General features: G+C 40.1%; 1 protein-coding gene across 4 annotated transcripts in view; it reads left to right on the forward strand.

Annotated features, from left to right (window-relative positions):
* STXBP5 (syntaxin binding protein 5) overlaps positions 1-15,228 on the forward strand; it is a 131,157-nt gene that overhangs the window by 64,066 nt on the left and 51,863 nt on the right. For all 4 annotated transcript variants that reach the window (XM_064158271.1, XM_064158274.1, XM_064158272.1 and 1 more), the window contains 5 exons: positions 69-192; positions 2,314-2,392; positions 11,383-11,537; positions 12,555-12,627; positions 14,742-14,889. In XM_064158271.1, coding sequence (XP_064014341.1) covers positions 69-192; positions 2,314-2,392; positions 11,383-11,537; positions 12,555-12,627; positions 14,742-14,889 — 579 coding nt within the window. The remainder of the gene's footprint in view (positions 1-68; positions 193-2,313; positions 2,393-11,382; positions 11,538-12,554; positions 12,628-14,741; positions 14,890-15,228) is intronic.

Here is a 15,228-nt window from a genome sequence, read left to right on the forward strand (position 1 = left end):
TAATGGAGCAAGAATAAAATGATACTGATACACTGGTCTGTTTTTTTTATCTCCCTTCTCTTACACAGGCTATTCACTCTGTGGCTTGGCATCACGAAGGAAAACAGTTTGTTTGTAGTCACTCAGATGGTACCTTGACCATATGGAATGTAAAATCTCCTACCAAACCATTCCAGACAATCACTCCACATGGTAAGATGAAAACAGTTAGCCACTGTTACCCTTTAACTGTTCAAACACACAGAACTTAGTTTTAATAGAGTTGTTTTGCAAACCAGAGTATTAAAAGTGCACTTACTGTGCAAGTAAAGCAATAAGTGCAAGTAAAACATTTACTCTGTCCTATCAAATTCTGATAAATTCCATTTTTAAGAAGTCTGAAGTGAGTGCATTTTTGTCTAAATCCATGAACTTTAAGCTCACCTTTCACTTAATGCCATTGATAGCAAAATGAACTCATGTATGTTTTGCAGGGCTTGCTTTTTCATTGACATTACAAACCCATATGTTGTTTAAAATACATATAAGCAAGCATCTGTTTCATGTATAAATGTGTAGATTAGCCTGTAAATTCTTGGAAAGGTTTATAACAGTGAGACTAGCAGCTGGTAGGATGTTCCTACTTCTGGGAAGTCTTGCATCAACTCTAACCTAGGAAATTAACATTTCATGTTGTTCTGCTGTGAAATATGCTGCTGCTCCTCGAAAATGCACTATACAAATGCCAGGTTACCATGGTGTGCATGACATGAAGTCATGCCTTAGTAACATTTACCTCAGACTCTTGAGTGTGAAAGTAACAGTGAGGGTAATCCAGGAGGTTGCTGTCATAGTACAAGATGCTATAGTTAAGCATCCTAGTTTTATGTACCTGGCATCCATCAGTCCATATTTACTGTGCTGGCTGTGGATTACAATGAAAAAAGGAAGCTGTGGATCACTATGTGATCCTGTAGCAGTCAGAAAATAAACTGACATCTGTGGTGGTAGTAAAACTGAACTAAATATAGTCTTGGTCAAAAAAAAAGCCTGGATGAGGCACTTAATGCCGTGGTCTAGTTGATGGGCTAGGGCTGGGTGCTATGTTGGACTGGATGAGCTTGGAGGTCTCTTCCAACCTGCTTGATTCTGTGATTGTCTGATGTTTTGGCTTCTTTAAAAAAAAATTCTTTTGATCTTGGGCTTCAAATTACATTTTCTTCAGAACTTTATATCAGACTTCATCAGCATTCAGATGAGGGGGAAAAAGGCATATTTATGCCACACTCATAATTTCTGCTGACTCCATGGGAAATTGTATGTGTAGAAGCCTCGGATGGTAATAGTTCACAGTAGAGAAAGAGCAGGTTTTGATGTTCAAATTCAAGCCTTAACCTTTTGACGCTCAGAATAGACCTCATTTTACTTGTAAACTGACTAATTTTCATTGCCAAATGGTAGAGACAAGATAATTTTTAAATCTTCAGTGCTACTTAAAACAACTTATTTAGGAGAGAATTGTACTTTTGAAAACAAATGTTATATATCATGTGAAAAAAAAAACCAACAAAACAAAATCATAGAATCATAGAATCAACCAGGTTGGAAGAGACCTCTAAGATCAGCCAGTCCAACCTAGCACCCAGCCCTATCCAATCAATGAGACCATGGCACTAAGTGCCTCATCCAGGCTTTTCTTAAACACCTCCAGGGATGGTAACTCCACCACCTCCCTGGGCAGCCCATTCCAATCACTCTCTCTGTGAAGAACTTCCTCCTAACATCCAGCCTAGACCTCCCCTGGCACAACTTGAGACTGTCCCCCCTTTTTGTCTTGCTGGTTGCCTGGCAGAAGAGACCAACCCCCACCTGGCTGCAACCTTCTTTTGGGTAGCTGCAGAGAGCAATGAGGTCTGCCCTGAGCCTTCTCTTCTGCAGGCTGCACACCCCCAGCTCCCTCAGCCTCTCCTCATAGGTTTTGTGCTCCAGGCCCCTCACCAGCTTTGTTGCCCATCTCTGGACACGTTCCAGCACCTCAATATCTCTCTTGAATTGAGGGGCCCTGAACTCAAACAAAAAAAAACTCAGACAAAAAAGTGCCCCCAGACATCATCCCCCCAAAAAAACCAACAACTCAAAAATACCCTAAGCTTGGAGTATTCTGGGTTGGTATATTGAGAGTTTTGACAAGTCTTTTAATGATCTTATTCCAAGACATGCTCTCTAATTGTCAGATGTTGAATATATATACTTTGCAAGTTGCATAATGAACTTAATCACTTGTTGTCATGTTATGGAACTTTAAGATTAACATAAGAAAATAATTCACTTTAGGAAAGCAGTTGAAGGATGGAAAGAAGCCAGAGCCCTGCAAACCTATTCTTAAGGTGGAATATAAAACAACTAGATCTGGGTAAGACTCATTTTGTATGCAGAATTAACATGTGTGGAAAAAAGAAGGCAACTCTCTGAGGAGATGCTTCATATCCCTGTAGTTGCCTCGTGGCACTGAGCTATGGGAAAACAGCTGAAACAGTTTTTCTAAGTCAGGTATTGCTGAATATGTGAACAAATCACTGTATGAAAAGCTTAACCTTGGTGAAGATCCTGCTAATGCATTATCTACATGCTTCCTTTCTGCTATGGGACTTGGTCTGTTTGCCTTCAGTCTTTTCACAGGCTTGAAAACTGAACTGGGACACGTAGTAGTCTGAGGCAAAATGTTCTAAGTTCTGAATATGTTTTTCTCTCCCAAAAATACTATTTACAGAATTTTTTTCTGGTAGAGTGCAGTTATTTATGCCCTACATTGCACCTAATTATGCATATTTAGAGTGTTACAAAGCATCAGTTGCAACAACAGACTCGGATGGAATGACAGTGTCTTGAGTAGCCTATTTTGTTACAGGATTACAATTAAGAATGAAGTATTACATGAACTGTGTATGAACAAGATTACTTATTCATGGTTCTAAAGTGATTTAAAGTCTTGGAGCAAAAAGAATGCAACATAAAAATGAAATAGTTGTGGAAACTCCTTCAGTTATTTGTAAAAGTTGTTTTTTTTCCTTGAAATTGTGAACAATAAGGTAATTTTCTTTTTACTTTTTACAAGGGTTGTGTATTGCTTCTGTTTGGTTTCTAGGTGTTCAAATGTATAGAATACTTGTTTCTTATTAGTAAGTAGTAAATAGTCAAAGTTTCTATTAATATATTTATGAGGTATTTAGTGCCATGGTTTAGTTAATTATAAGGTGTTAGACAGCATAGCTGATGTACTGGTATTGGGTTATAGGCTGGGCTTGATGATCTTGGAGGTCTTTTCCAGCCTCAATGATTCTGTGATTTATGTACCCATAAATATAGTATCAGTGGCTTTGGCTACTGAAAGGTGAGATGAGTGTGATGGTTTGAGTGCTCCCCGCCCCCCCCACACTTTGGAAATCACCCAGACTAGACTCAGCCAGCTCTGGAAATTGAATGAAGCTTATATTTACAGCTTAGCACAGTATACAAGCAGATATTTATAGTAGATACAGTTATAGACAGAAATAGACAAGGTAAAAGGTAATACAGAAACACAGCTCCCCTCCCAGAAACCTGAGTCCCCAGGAGGGGCTCCCAACCACCCTTCCACCGTTCACCCAGGGGGTTAGGAAGCAAAGTGGATTAATCAAAGAAGCAGCAGAAAGGATAGAGAGAGGAAAAAATATGCATCTCTGAGCTCCCCAGCGGAATTGCCTTATCTATGTTTGGATTCTTGTTCTTACACCTTTCAGCAAGCCTATGAGTGAGGTAGACATCACCACTGCTTTTCCCTTTCACAGCCTGTGATCTGATCCTTCTCACCAAAACGTTCTAGCTTCAAAGTAGCACACAGGGCTAAATTTGAATGCTTCAATTTTTTGTGTGTTCTCTTTACTGATTGAAATCAATTAGGTATGAACATGATTGATGATGTGTGACGTCTCTTCCAACCCTGATAATACTGTGATACTGTGATGGTACAGTTTTAACTTTTAAAGCATTGTCATCTGTCATTCATGGTTTAATTTTTTAAGCCCTGAGGAGAATCTTTGCTGGACAGGATCTTTTTTTTTTCCTAGCTGCAGAAGGTATATAAGCAGCACATCAAATAAACCTGTTTATTTGAGTGCAGTGCACTCTAACTATTATGCAAACAGCACACAACATAGTCTGCAAAACAAAGCAAGCCCATAAAACGTACAAGATATTGAAGATGTACTGTTTAATATATACTTAACTTATTTCAGCTAGCTTCTTTATCATGAAAAACAGCAGGTAACCATTCCATGTTCATTTCTTCTGTGCTGTGCATCACTCCTTTCTCCTCCCTTATCCAGAGTGATCTAAGATCTAGGTTTGTTTCAGGATCTCTGCATAAAGAAAACACTTCATTAATGTGATTACATTTGGTGTTCTTTACTGCTTCTAATGCTGATAAACTTTCTTTTGAGGAAAGGTGTCTAAAACCACACAGAAGGAATGTAAGATTGCAACCCTTCATAGGCACTATCACAGTATCACCAAGGTTGGAAGAGACCTCATAGATCATCAAGTCCAACTCTTTACCACAGAGCTCAAGGCTAGACCATGGCACCAAGTGCCACGTCCAGTCCTGCCTTGGACAGCTCCAGGGACGGCGACTCCACCACCTCCCCGGGCAGCCCATTCCAGTGTCCAATGACTCTCTCAGGGAAGAACTTTCTCCTCACCTCCAGCCTAAATTTCCCCTGGCACAGCCTGAGGCTGTGTCCTCTCGTTCTGGTGCTGGCCACCTGAGAGAAGAGAGCAACCTCCTCCTGTCCACAACCACCCCTCAGGTGGTTGTAGACAGCAATAAGGTCACCCCTGAGCCTCCTCTTCTCCAGGCTAACCAATCCCAGCTCCCTCAGCCTCTCCTCGTAGGGCTGTGCTCAAGGCCTCTCACCAGCCTCGTCACCCTTCTGTGGACATGCTCTGGACAGACACTGTTCCTTTTACTGTTGCAGCTCTTACTAATCTCCTTTTACTTTTTCCCTCCACTTCTGTTCTCCCTACAGGGAAGCAAGAGGCCATGAGGCTTTTTCTGGGTTTTACAAAATATCTGATTTATCTGAAGTTTGTGGCTTTGTGCTAGTTTTGGGTTCTTGAGGTTACTGGAGGTAGTGCCTGTAAAGTCTCCAAACCCAGCTGATCAACCTGCAATACTATGTCTCTAGCTTTATTTCTGGGACAATATATGTAGAAAGGTTACTATTGACAGTCTTCCTATACTTGGGATAGTGGATCAAAACCACAAACTAGCATAATTTTCCAATCCCAGAGCATAATGTCTTTGTGATTTTAGTTGTGGCAATTAACGAGGCAGGAGTTCTACAATATGTACTTAATTTTATTTCTGGAAAGCTCCCCCCCAACAACTCTCTAAAAATGAGTTACATTTGGGTCCTAATTCAGTCAGGAAAATCCTCCCAAGGATGCATCTGGGCAACTCCTTCATTTAGGAAAATCAGGAAAAGCTGGAAAAGTTTAGCCACAAAATGGCTTTGCATCACTTACAAATAGGCAACCTGCAGCCCTAGGGCAAGTCTGTGCTACTCACTGCAGTGGAGTAGGAATTTCAAGCTATACCCTGACTCCTTTGCAGCAGTGTTGGAACTGCTTGGCCCTTGAGAGGCTTCCAGATCTTCCCAGGGTGCTGGGAAAGAGGCAGAGGATCTCTGAGCTGATCCTGGTTCCAGAGGTGCGGGCAGGATCTCGCAGATGTGCAGAGAGCACCATGTTGGTGGCACTTCTTGCCGTGTTGTGAGGCACTTAAATGCCTTCTCCTGGGAAGCTTGAGGTGCTTAATTTTCCAGGTAGTTCAAGCCCAAAACATCAGGGCTAAGCTGGTCTGAAGCACGAGGCAGAGCAGAACACATTGCCCAAGAGCTGTGAGGCAGAGACAGCAGGACAGGAGCAGCTCAACTGCTTGCAACTTAACTCAATTTGTATTACTTGCCTGACTGCAAAGGCTCCTTTGTTCACAGAGCTTCACCAATCAAAATGGCATTTGCCAAACTGACCATATTAGGTGAGCCCAGGGCTTGCTCACCCTTATTTGGGCAAGACACCAACAAGCACCTAAACACCTGTGGGTAGCTGTTTATCACTTAGAGAGGGGACATAAGGGCCCAAGCCTTTGTTTTCCCTCTGCCCTTGCTTCCCCCATCAACAGAAGGGTGGGGCAAGCCAGGGCATCTCATAGGCCTATTAGCCTGCCAGAACACTTTGTTCTTTAGCCATTGAAATTAATCTAAAATGCTCCATCTCTGTGATGAGCCCTAAAGATAGATTACTTTTTAAACTGTATTGAAATGGTTTCCACAGGGTTTTTTTAATGCATATTTTCATGTCTGAAGCAAATCCAGAGAAGCTCTCGACCTTCCTAATGCCATTTCCTACCCTTCCAGATTCTGCTCCTTATAGTCTTTACTCTGGCTGACATGAGTATGATGATAAAATTGCCCAATCATGGGTTTTTTCTGTTGGAGGTCTGTTTTAATAGAAATTTCAGCTCAAAAGTCTGCCTGTAAAACATAGTACAAAAGGGCATTGTGTTGGTAGTCACTTACTGGCTGTAGAGCTAGTCAATCTGTAGCAAGATGAATGGATGTAATTGAATCATAGAATCAGTCAGGATTGGAAGGGACCACAAGCATCATCTAGTTCCAACCCCTCTGCCCTGGGCAGGGACACCCTACCCTAGAGCAGGCTGCCCACAGCCTCATCCAGCCTGGCCTTAAACATCTCCAGGCATGGGGCCTCAACCACCTCCCTGGGCAACCCATTCCAGCCTCTCACCACTCTCATGGTGAAGAACTTCCTCCTCACACCCAGTCTGAACCTACGCATCTCCAGCTTTGCTCCATTCACCCTACTCCTGTCAGTCCCTGGTAACTGGCACCCAGAGGTTACAGCAGTAACAAGGTTTCTAGATTAGACTGAATAGTAGGATTTGCTTGTGTAAGTTTTTGGTTCAAAACCACATTTCTCAAAAAGAACTTGTGATTTATCTTCACCACTACTTCAGGATTTCCAGTCCTAAAGTGAGCTAGCTCTTGAAGTCTTTTACAGCTTTATTATTAGGGATTTGCTTCTCAAATTCACTCATGGTTAGAAAAGTAGGCCAACAGGCACCAGTGACCAGACATCTGTATAGACTGTCCTGTCACATCCAGATGGCTAGAAAATGGCTAATATTTGACAACTATTAAAACTGAGCAGAAACATCCTATGCTGGGAGACAACTTCTGTGTTTTCTGACTGTTTTTCAGTAAGACATTACCCTGCTTTGTAGTGCTCTTTTAAATAGCCTACCCCAAGTGACCTTCACAGATTTACTGATGAGGAAATCTAAAGTGAAAGGACTGATTCCAAACGTGCTGAAGCAGAACTCTTGGAAAGAAGCAGCACTATTAGCAGCTGTTTGAAATGCTGCACAGCAATCCTGAGAGAGCACTGCTTTTTACTAAGTGCTTTCTGTTGTTTCAGGCAGGTAAAACAATCCAGCTTTGATAGTTACAGTCTCATCTATTCACATGAAGTTTTATTTGTCTACTCAAATTACAAATTTCCCTTCAATTTATGTCTGCTAGCTTTTTAATACAATTAATATCACCACTGAAAGACAATGTTCTATGGATTTCATTATAAAACACAGTTTGCTTTGATGGTTGTCCCGGGTTAGGATGGTTCCCTTCCCCTGTAAACTCACTGCAACATGGATTTAATTTCTTTTTTAATGTTAGGAAAAATGAAATTGTATTTCTTATACTTTAAATATAACAGTATAAGAAGAGCAAACAACTACAGAAATACAATAACCTTAAGGAAGATGGGGAAGGGGTCAAGGGATGATGAAGCAGCAAAAGCAGCAGCAGCCAAAACAGCGGCGGGGGAAGACAGCAGTGGGCACAGCAGAAGCAGCAAAGGGAAGGTCCAAGCTGTGCTTCCAGACTTAAAGCTTTTGATGCTCCACTGAAATGACATTTATTTATCTTTGTTGCCATTCTGTGGCCTATCCCTACAATGTTTACCTCTCCTCTCAGAGCTTCCATTTCTAAGGTGCTCTGTTTCAAATGTTTTTCATGTCTGAACTAGAAATCAGCTCAAACAGCCCCAATGGTAAATCTGTGGATGCATGAAAATAGGAAAACTTCATGCATAAACCTGTTTTAATCTTTCCAGCAGATTAAAGTCCACTTTAATCTTTGATTCATCTGTGAAGTCTATGTGACAGATCAGTGCAATCTATTTTTAGCTCTTCCATTCTCTGCTCAATAAGGGTACAGACTGAGGCAAGCCTGGGCAAAAGAATGTGATTACATTGAAGATAAACCCCAGAGAAATCAACATGCAGTTTACACTGTGATCAGTGAAACTTAGAAACTGATGTTTGTCATTACCCACAAGTATAAGAATTTGTCAAGACCCACAAGGCTAAAAATTACTGAAATTTGTTCTGGCACCAATATTGCTCTAAAAAAAAAATAATGATTTTTGTGTAGACAAATACTACAGTAAACCATTCCAGGACAGTGAGATACTGAGAGTACATTGCCCAAGTGCTTTTCTGTTCATTTGCGCCCTGAAAAATACCAGGTTAAATTAAAGTTTCTCCTTTTGCTTTGCTTTTACTTCATGGGCTTGATGATAAAAGGTTGTCTTCTGCTGTGAAGATTGAAGGTTAAATGCAAACTTGGTGAAAACTTAGTCCTCTTCCAGAAATACAGTTTTGACCACTCTTGGAAGCATAATAGTGAACTTGGTAGACCCATGTTCTAATTTAGAATCATACAATCAGTCAGGGTAAGAAGGGACCACAAGGATCATCTAGTTCCAACCCCTCTGCCATGGGCACAGACACCCTAGAGCAGGCTGCCCACAGCCTCATCCAGCCTGGCCTCAAACACCTCCAGCCATGGGGCCTCAATCACCTCCCTGGGCAACCCAGTCCAGGCTCTCACCACTCTCATGCTCAACAACTTCCTCCTCACGTCCAGTCTGACTCTCCCCACCTCCAGCTTTGCTCCATTCCTCCCAGTCCTGTCACTCCCTGAGAGCCTACAAAGTCCCTCCCCAAATTTTTGTAGGCCCCCTTCAGATCCTGCAAGGCTACATGAAGGTCAGCTGGGAGCCTCTTCCTCTTGCAGCCCGAACTCTTTCCATCTGTCCTTATAGGAGAGGTGCTCCAGCCCTCTGATCATCCTCATTTACAGCCATTCCTTTAAGGCATCTTTCTCATACAGCCAGAGTCTTTGATTCTATCAGTCTTCAGTCACAAGACTTTTGGAAGCACCAGGCAGAAGAAACAAAATGCTTAACTCCCTCTACTTTGCCTTCAGTGCTATAAACACAGAGTACATTTAAGCCATGCCCTGGACTTTTGAACAGCATCACATGCATAAACTGAACCGTTCATGAATGGTTTCAGAAAGAAGCATCTACCTAATTTGTCACACTTAGGTTTCAAATGCTAACCAGTGAAAGCAGTTTGGACTGTATGGGAAGATAGTCACATGCTAGTTGCTTCCAAAGCAAACAGTAAGGTTCCTGACTAAAGGAAGCATGAAAACATAGATCAAAGGAATTTTACACTCTAGCAATTTTCCCTTGGAAGTATACCCTTTTATTGACTATTGCCTCATATTCCAGGCCAAAATTTGAGTTGTGTGCTAGTCTGCTCTATAAAATATATTATGCCCTATTTTATCTGTAAGCATCAATAAAGTGGGTGGTGACTTTGGTGACTTTCAGCAATTGGGAAACAAACTACCTAGCACAATGAATACATTTACTCCATCTTTTTTTGTTTTCAAGAAAGGAAATGCTAAACTATGTATTATGTTAGGAGGAAGTTGTTGGCAGAGAGAGTGATTGGCATTGGAAAGGGCTGCCCAGGGAGGGGTGGAGTTGCTGTCCCTGGAGGTGTTCAAGAAAAGGCTGGATGAGGCACTTAGTGCCAGGATCTGGTTGATTGGACAGGGCTGGTGCTAGGTTGGCCTGGACAATCTTTGAGGTCTCTTCCAACCTGGTTGATTCTATGTGCATATTAGATAAAAACGTTTAAATGTTTCTTTATAGACCTGACTGTTTTTAGTAGGGGAAGCCTCTAATCTCTTTTCAAGCCTGAAAAATAATATTCAGCCATTTAATTATGCAGTAGGAGTGGTCTGTGGCATACTATTCCTTAAATGTTGTGCATAGTGGTTGTGCTAGTTTGAAGCTAGCTAGAATGTTTTGGTGAGAAGGATTAGATCACAGGCTGTGAAAGAGAAACAGTGGTGATGTCTTCTTCACTTTTTAGGCTTGCTGAGGTGCGTAAGAACTAGAGTATAAACATAGATAAGGCATTTGGGCACAGCCTGAGTTCTGGGCTGCATTTTTCTCTGTAACCTCACCTTCCATCTCTTTGATTAATGCACTTGCTTCCTAACCCCCCTGGCTGAACCTCCATTCTTTCTTGGGGCACAAGACAACGTCTGGGCTAAGGTAGAGGGGTGGGAGACAGTGGAAGGGTGGTTGGGAGCCCCTCCTGGGGAGTCAGGTTTCTGAGAGGGGAGTTGTGTTTCTGTATTACCTTTTACCTTGTCTATTTCTGTGTATAACTGTATATACTGCAAATATCTACTTGTACATTCTGCTAAGCTGTAAATATAAGCTTCATTCAGATTTCCAGAGCTGGCTGAGTCTAGTCTGGGTGATTTCCAAAGAGTGCATCACTCCTTTCTCCTCCCTTATCCAGAGTGATCTAAGATCTAGGTGTGTTTCACCACAGTGGTAGAGGGGTAAATGGTTAAAACGTTTTGAGTAATAGCAAGGAGAGAACCACAGGCATTCATTTATGTTCTTGCAGCTTGAAAAATGTTCTGTCTTTGAAGTTTATAAGGCAGCTGGTTGCTTCTCCAAGAGCATCATGTTTTTGTGACTGCAAAATGATGCTCTTCACAAAATTGTTCATCCTTCAAAGTTCAGGGTAATTATTTGAAGTAAATGGGCTGTTGTTTCCTGAGCTTGCTGATGTGTTTTGCATTATGCATAATTTGGGCTGTTGATAAATCTGAATCTGGTTCCTCTTCTGCTGAACTGTATGCTGATATTAACAAAAAACCAATGTCATCTTGGCAAACAGCTGCAAAGATTGGTCAAATAAGCAGTAGAGAACATCAGGTTTGGAAGAGATGTCTGACTTGAGTATTTATCTTTTGAAACACCCAAGTTACACATTGCATAGTTTGCTTTATTCTTAACGTATTTTTGCTTAACGATGTCTCATTTAACTTCATTATAAGGTTACAAAAACTATAGAGTCTTTCTTATTGTCACAGCTCGATTCTAAGTATCTATGCTTTGTTCCAGAGAGCCTTTCATCATTCTCTCGGGAGGCTTGTCATACGACACCGTAGGAAGAAGGCCGTGTTTAACAGTTATGCATGGGAAAAGTACTGCAGTGCTAGAAATGGATTATTCAATTGTTGACTTCCTAACCCTCTGTGAAACACCGTATCCTAATGGTAAGCTGTCTTTCACAGTGTTTTCACCCTTTCTCTTTGGAATTTTATACCATTGGAATATTCTTTGCTATCACCTTGCTTTTATCTCTAGAGATCAGGCTGCAGCAACATCTGTTATTCCTGTTGCCTGAAGTATGTTTTACTTCCTAAAGCATCATAATAGAACAGTCCATTATAAAACCCCTTTTGCTTCTAAAAGAATGGCAATTACTCTTTGCATACTTATTCCTTTTAACCTAAAAGCTTGTGCGGACTAAAAAGGAGCATTACAATTTTAAGCTATAGTTACTGCAGCAGAAGTGCTATATATATGTATATATTTGTATTTATATATATATATTTGTATATATATATATATATTTGTATTTATATATATATATATATATATATTTGAGCACAGGCAGATTTCACTGACTTCAGTTTGTTCCAGTAGTCACTTGAAGTTCATCACTAACCTGTAATCTCTACTCTGCAGAGGAGATGTTTTTATCATTGTTTAGAAAGTTGTCTTGGATTAAGAGTAATATCTTGATGATGACTCCAGTGTTTTTAGCTGCCAACTTCCATTAGAGTGTATAAAACTGCTTAGTTGAGAATTTGGGGTCTGCCTAAAAGAGGACGTGATAAACTTAAGATACTCTCAATTTTTTTCTTTTCATGTCCAGTCAGCTGAATTTCAATGCATTTTGTAAGCAGTTAGAATTTAAACCTCTGTGAATATAAGGAAAAAGAGTTTCAGGCTGCAAGGATGTCATTGTTCAGTACCTGTTGCTTTCTCAAATATACCACTTTGCAAGTTTCTCTGCATGATCCTTTTTGTGTTACTTCAGCTGTTTAAATGGTTCTAGGAAGTTGAAGAGTAGGGAGTACTAAATTCAAATGAGAATGTGGCTTTTCTAAACTCAAGTTGGAGTGTTCAGGGGGAGTGAGTGTGTAACTTGTCTTCAGAAACTATAATTGTGAGTGCCTTTTCTACTCTTGACTAGACATAATAAGTAACTACTTTCTTGTTTTCAGACTTCCAAGAACCATATGCTGTAGTTGTTCTCCTAGAAAAGGACCTAGTACTGATTGACCTTGCACAAAATGGGTGAGAATCTTGTCCTTTTTTAATGGTTGGATGCATTGTTCAGCCTTTTCTGCTGTATAACTCTTTAATACACTCTAATACCCTCCTTGTCCAGAACTTTAAAGAATTTAATATTAGATGTAAGATTTCTTCAGCAGGACTGAGAATCTTCATAGATCATGTTCTGTCTAGTTAATATTTATTAGATTAGTAGAGTATCACACAACTTTTTCCATGCTTTTGACCAACAGAAATTACTTTTAGATCACTTTTGCCTTTTCAGTATCACAATCTATTTTTTGAAATTGCTGTTTTATTACTGTGACTGGGTGGGCTTGGAATTTTGGGGAAGGGCAGCAGGGAGAAACAACTGTTCAGGTAAGGTAGGTAGTTTTGGCTGACAGTGAGTTTTGCTGTCATCACATAAGAGCTTGCTGATTTTATTGCCAAGTTAATTGCTACCAGTATTGCATAAAATAACCAAATACTGTTGCAATAAATATCATATACATAACATTAGAATAGTAACATCTACTCCCTGGTTTACTACTATGGTAAGAGTTTGCTTTAATGTAGTACCCATAACTGCTTTCACTAGTACTTGCCTAACATATTTTGAGTCTTGTTACTTTTTCCATGAAGCAGTCTATATAGGGTAGCAATTTAAACTTTCTAGCTTCTACTTTTCTTTTATCAAGAGTTTTGAAATTAGTGCAGGCAGTAACAACCATTAGGGGATTGGTAGTAGAGGAACCAGATGGGTAAGATCTTTGTAGTAGTCCTGATTAGAAGTCCTCAATGGTCAATGAAGGAAGAAAAAAGAAAATCTGAATAGCATCCTTCTAGGACAAAACAAAAACCTGTAACTAGGTATCCTCAAAGTCAATGGTCATAGCTTAAATAACAAAGTCTCTTGGATTTGGAAGGTGAATTTTAGTCCTAATATCCTTGCAGATACTGGGCAAGTTCATTTAGATGTTTGCAGTATGTTACATAGGCCATATGCTGTATCCAGAACTTGTTTCTGGTGGACCAATTGCAATGTGTGCATGTTGAAAGGTTACTAGAACAAGTTTTAATAAGCTTGAAGTAAATTTTATAGAAGGTGTTTGGAAGCTTTTGATATTGTTTGGTTGGGGTTTTTTTTCCTGGAATTGACCTAGTCTGAAATTGGAAGTTCTGTTAAGGCTTGTTTAATTTTCTAACATAAAATGTTCAGCAGGTTTGGTTTGTAGAAGACTTCTTATCTTCGTTGTGATCAGCTTTAGAAATATTGTTTCCCACCTGAAGAAAGCTACAAAGCTAATAGATGATTTTCAACAGATTTCTTTTGCCTTCTGTCATCACACATGTCAACTTGTACTGAAATTAAGTCTCTTTCATTCAGCTTTAGGAGATAATTTTAATGGTATGGATAGCTTTGTATAAAGTTACCTGTATGCAGAATATTTTCATTAGTTGCTACTACTTCTTCTTCTAGATGGATTGAGAAGCTGTGTCCTTGTTTGTCTCTCAAATAGATATTAACCTCTATTACTGGCAGCTTCTTTATTAAGGCTCTGACAGTTTTATGATGGAGGTGGTGGTGAGGATTGCCTATGTCTCTGCTTGCTCCTAATTGGTAACTGAGTGTTGCTATCTATAACTTTATGGAAATGAACCTGGAGATGTGACTAGGTTATGAAAAAGTGTTGGACAGCTTTCTGTTTAAGAACAATATAATAATACCAAGTGAGAAGCGGAGTGTTCCAGTCCTCCTCTCTGGAAGAATAGACTGAAGCCTTGGAAATAAATTCCTAACTCCCCATTAATGCAGTTAGGACTTGGTAACTTCAAGTGTTTTCCACAAGTCATTGAAACAGTAAGCTTTAAAATAGTAAGCTGTAGGGAGTAGCAGCATTCTAGAAACACCCTGGAAAGATTACAAACTTGGGGTTCTGTCTAGAGTACTGCAATATCTTGATAGAGTAGTGGGTAAGCAGTAAGCTTTCATCATCTATTTATTCATAAGCTCACACGAAATTATTTTCCTCTGTGCAAACTTGGTCTTTAGTGTGTAACTTGTATTCTGTATTTTGAAGGAAGATATAAAAGGAAGTCCTAGATTAACAGACTCCTCCTCTTATCCATTAAAGGTACCCTATCTTTGAGAATCCCTATCCCTTGACTATACATGAATCTCCAGTTACCTGTTGTGAATATTTTGCTGATTGTCCTGTGGACCTCATACCTGCACTCTATTCAGTTGGCGCTCGACAGAAACGTCAAGGTTACAGTAAGAAGGTACAACATTGTGTGTGTGTGTGTATACATATATATATATATATATATATATATATATATATATATATAAAAATATGGAAAACCAGAAAGTCTAAAAATAGGAGTGGCCATGCTAAGACCAAAAAACTCCATGTGACTCATCCTGGCTTTGACAACAACCAGTAGTGGGCATCTGTTGGGGTTTGGGCAGCACTGAGTGATCTGAAGTAACGAAACACGAGGGGTAACGTTAGGACGTAGAGAGGGATGTGAGATAAGGGAGTGCAGCGTCAAGGAAAACAACCTTGAAGAAGTTGGCAGAGAAGGTACAAAGTTAGCTGTGCGAGAGGACTAAGAGGG

The sequence above is a fragment of the Pogoniulus pusillus genome, chromosome 18, assembly GCF_015220805.1.
Source record: "Pogoniulus pusillus isolate bPogPus1 chromosome 18, bPogPus1.pri, whole genome shotgun sequence".
Taxonomy (NCBI): domain Eukaryota; kingdom Metazoa; phylum Chordata; class Aves; order Piciformes; family Lybiidae; genus Pogoniulus; species Pogoniulus pusillus.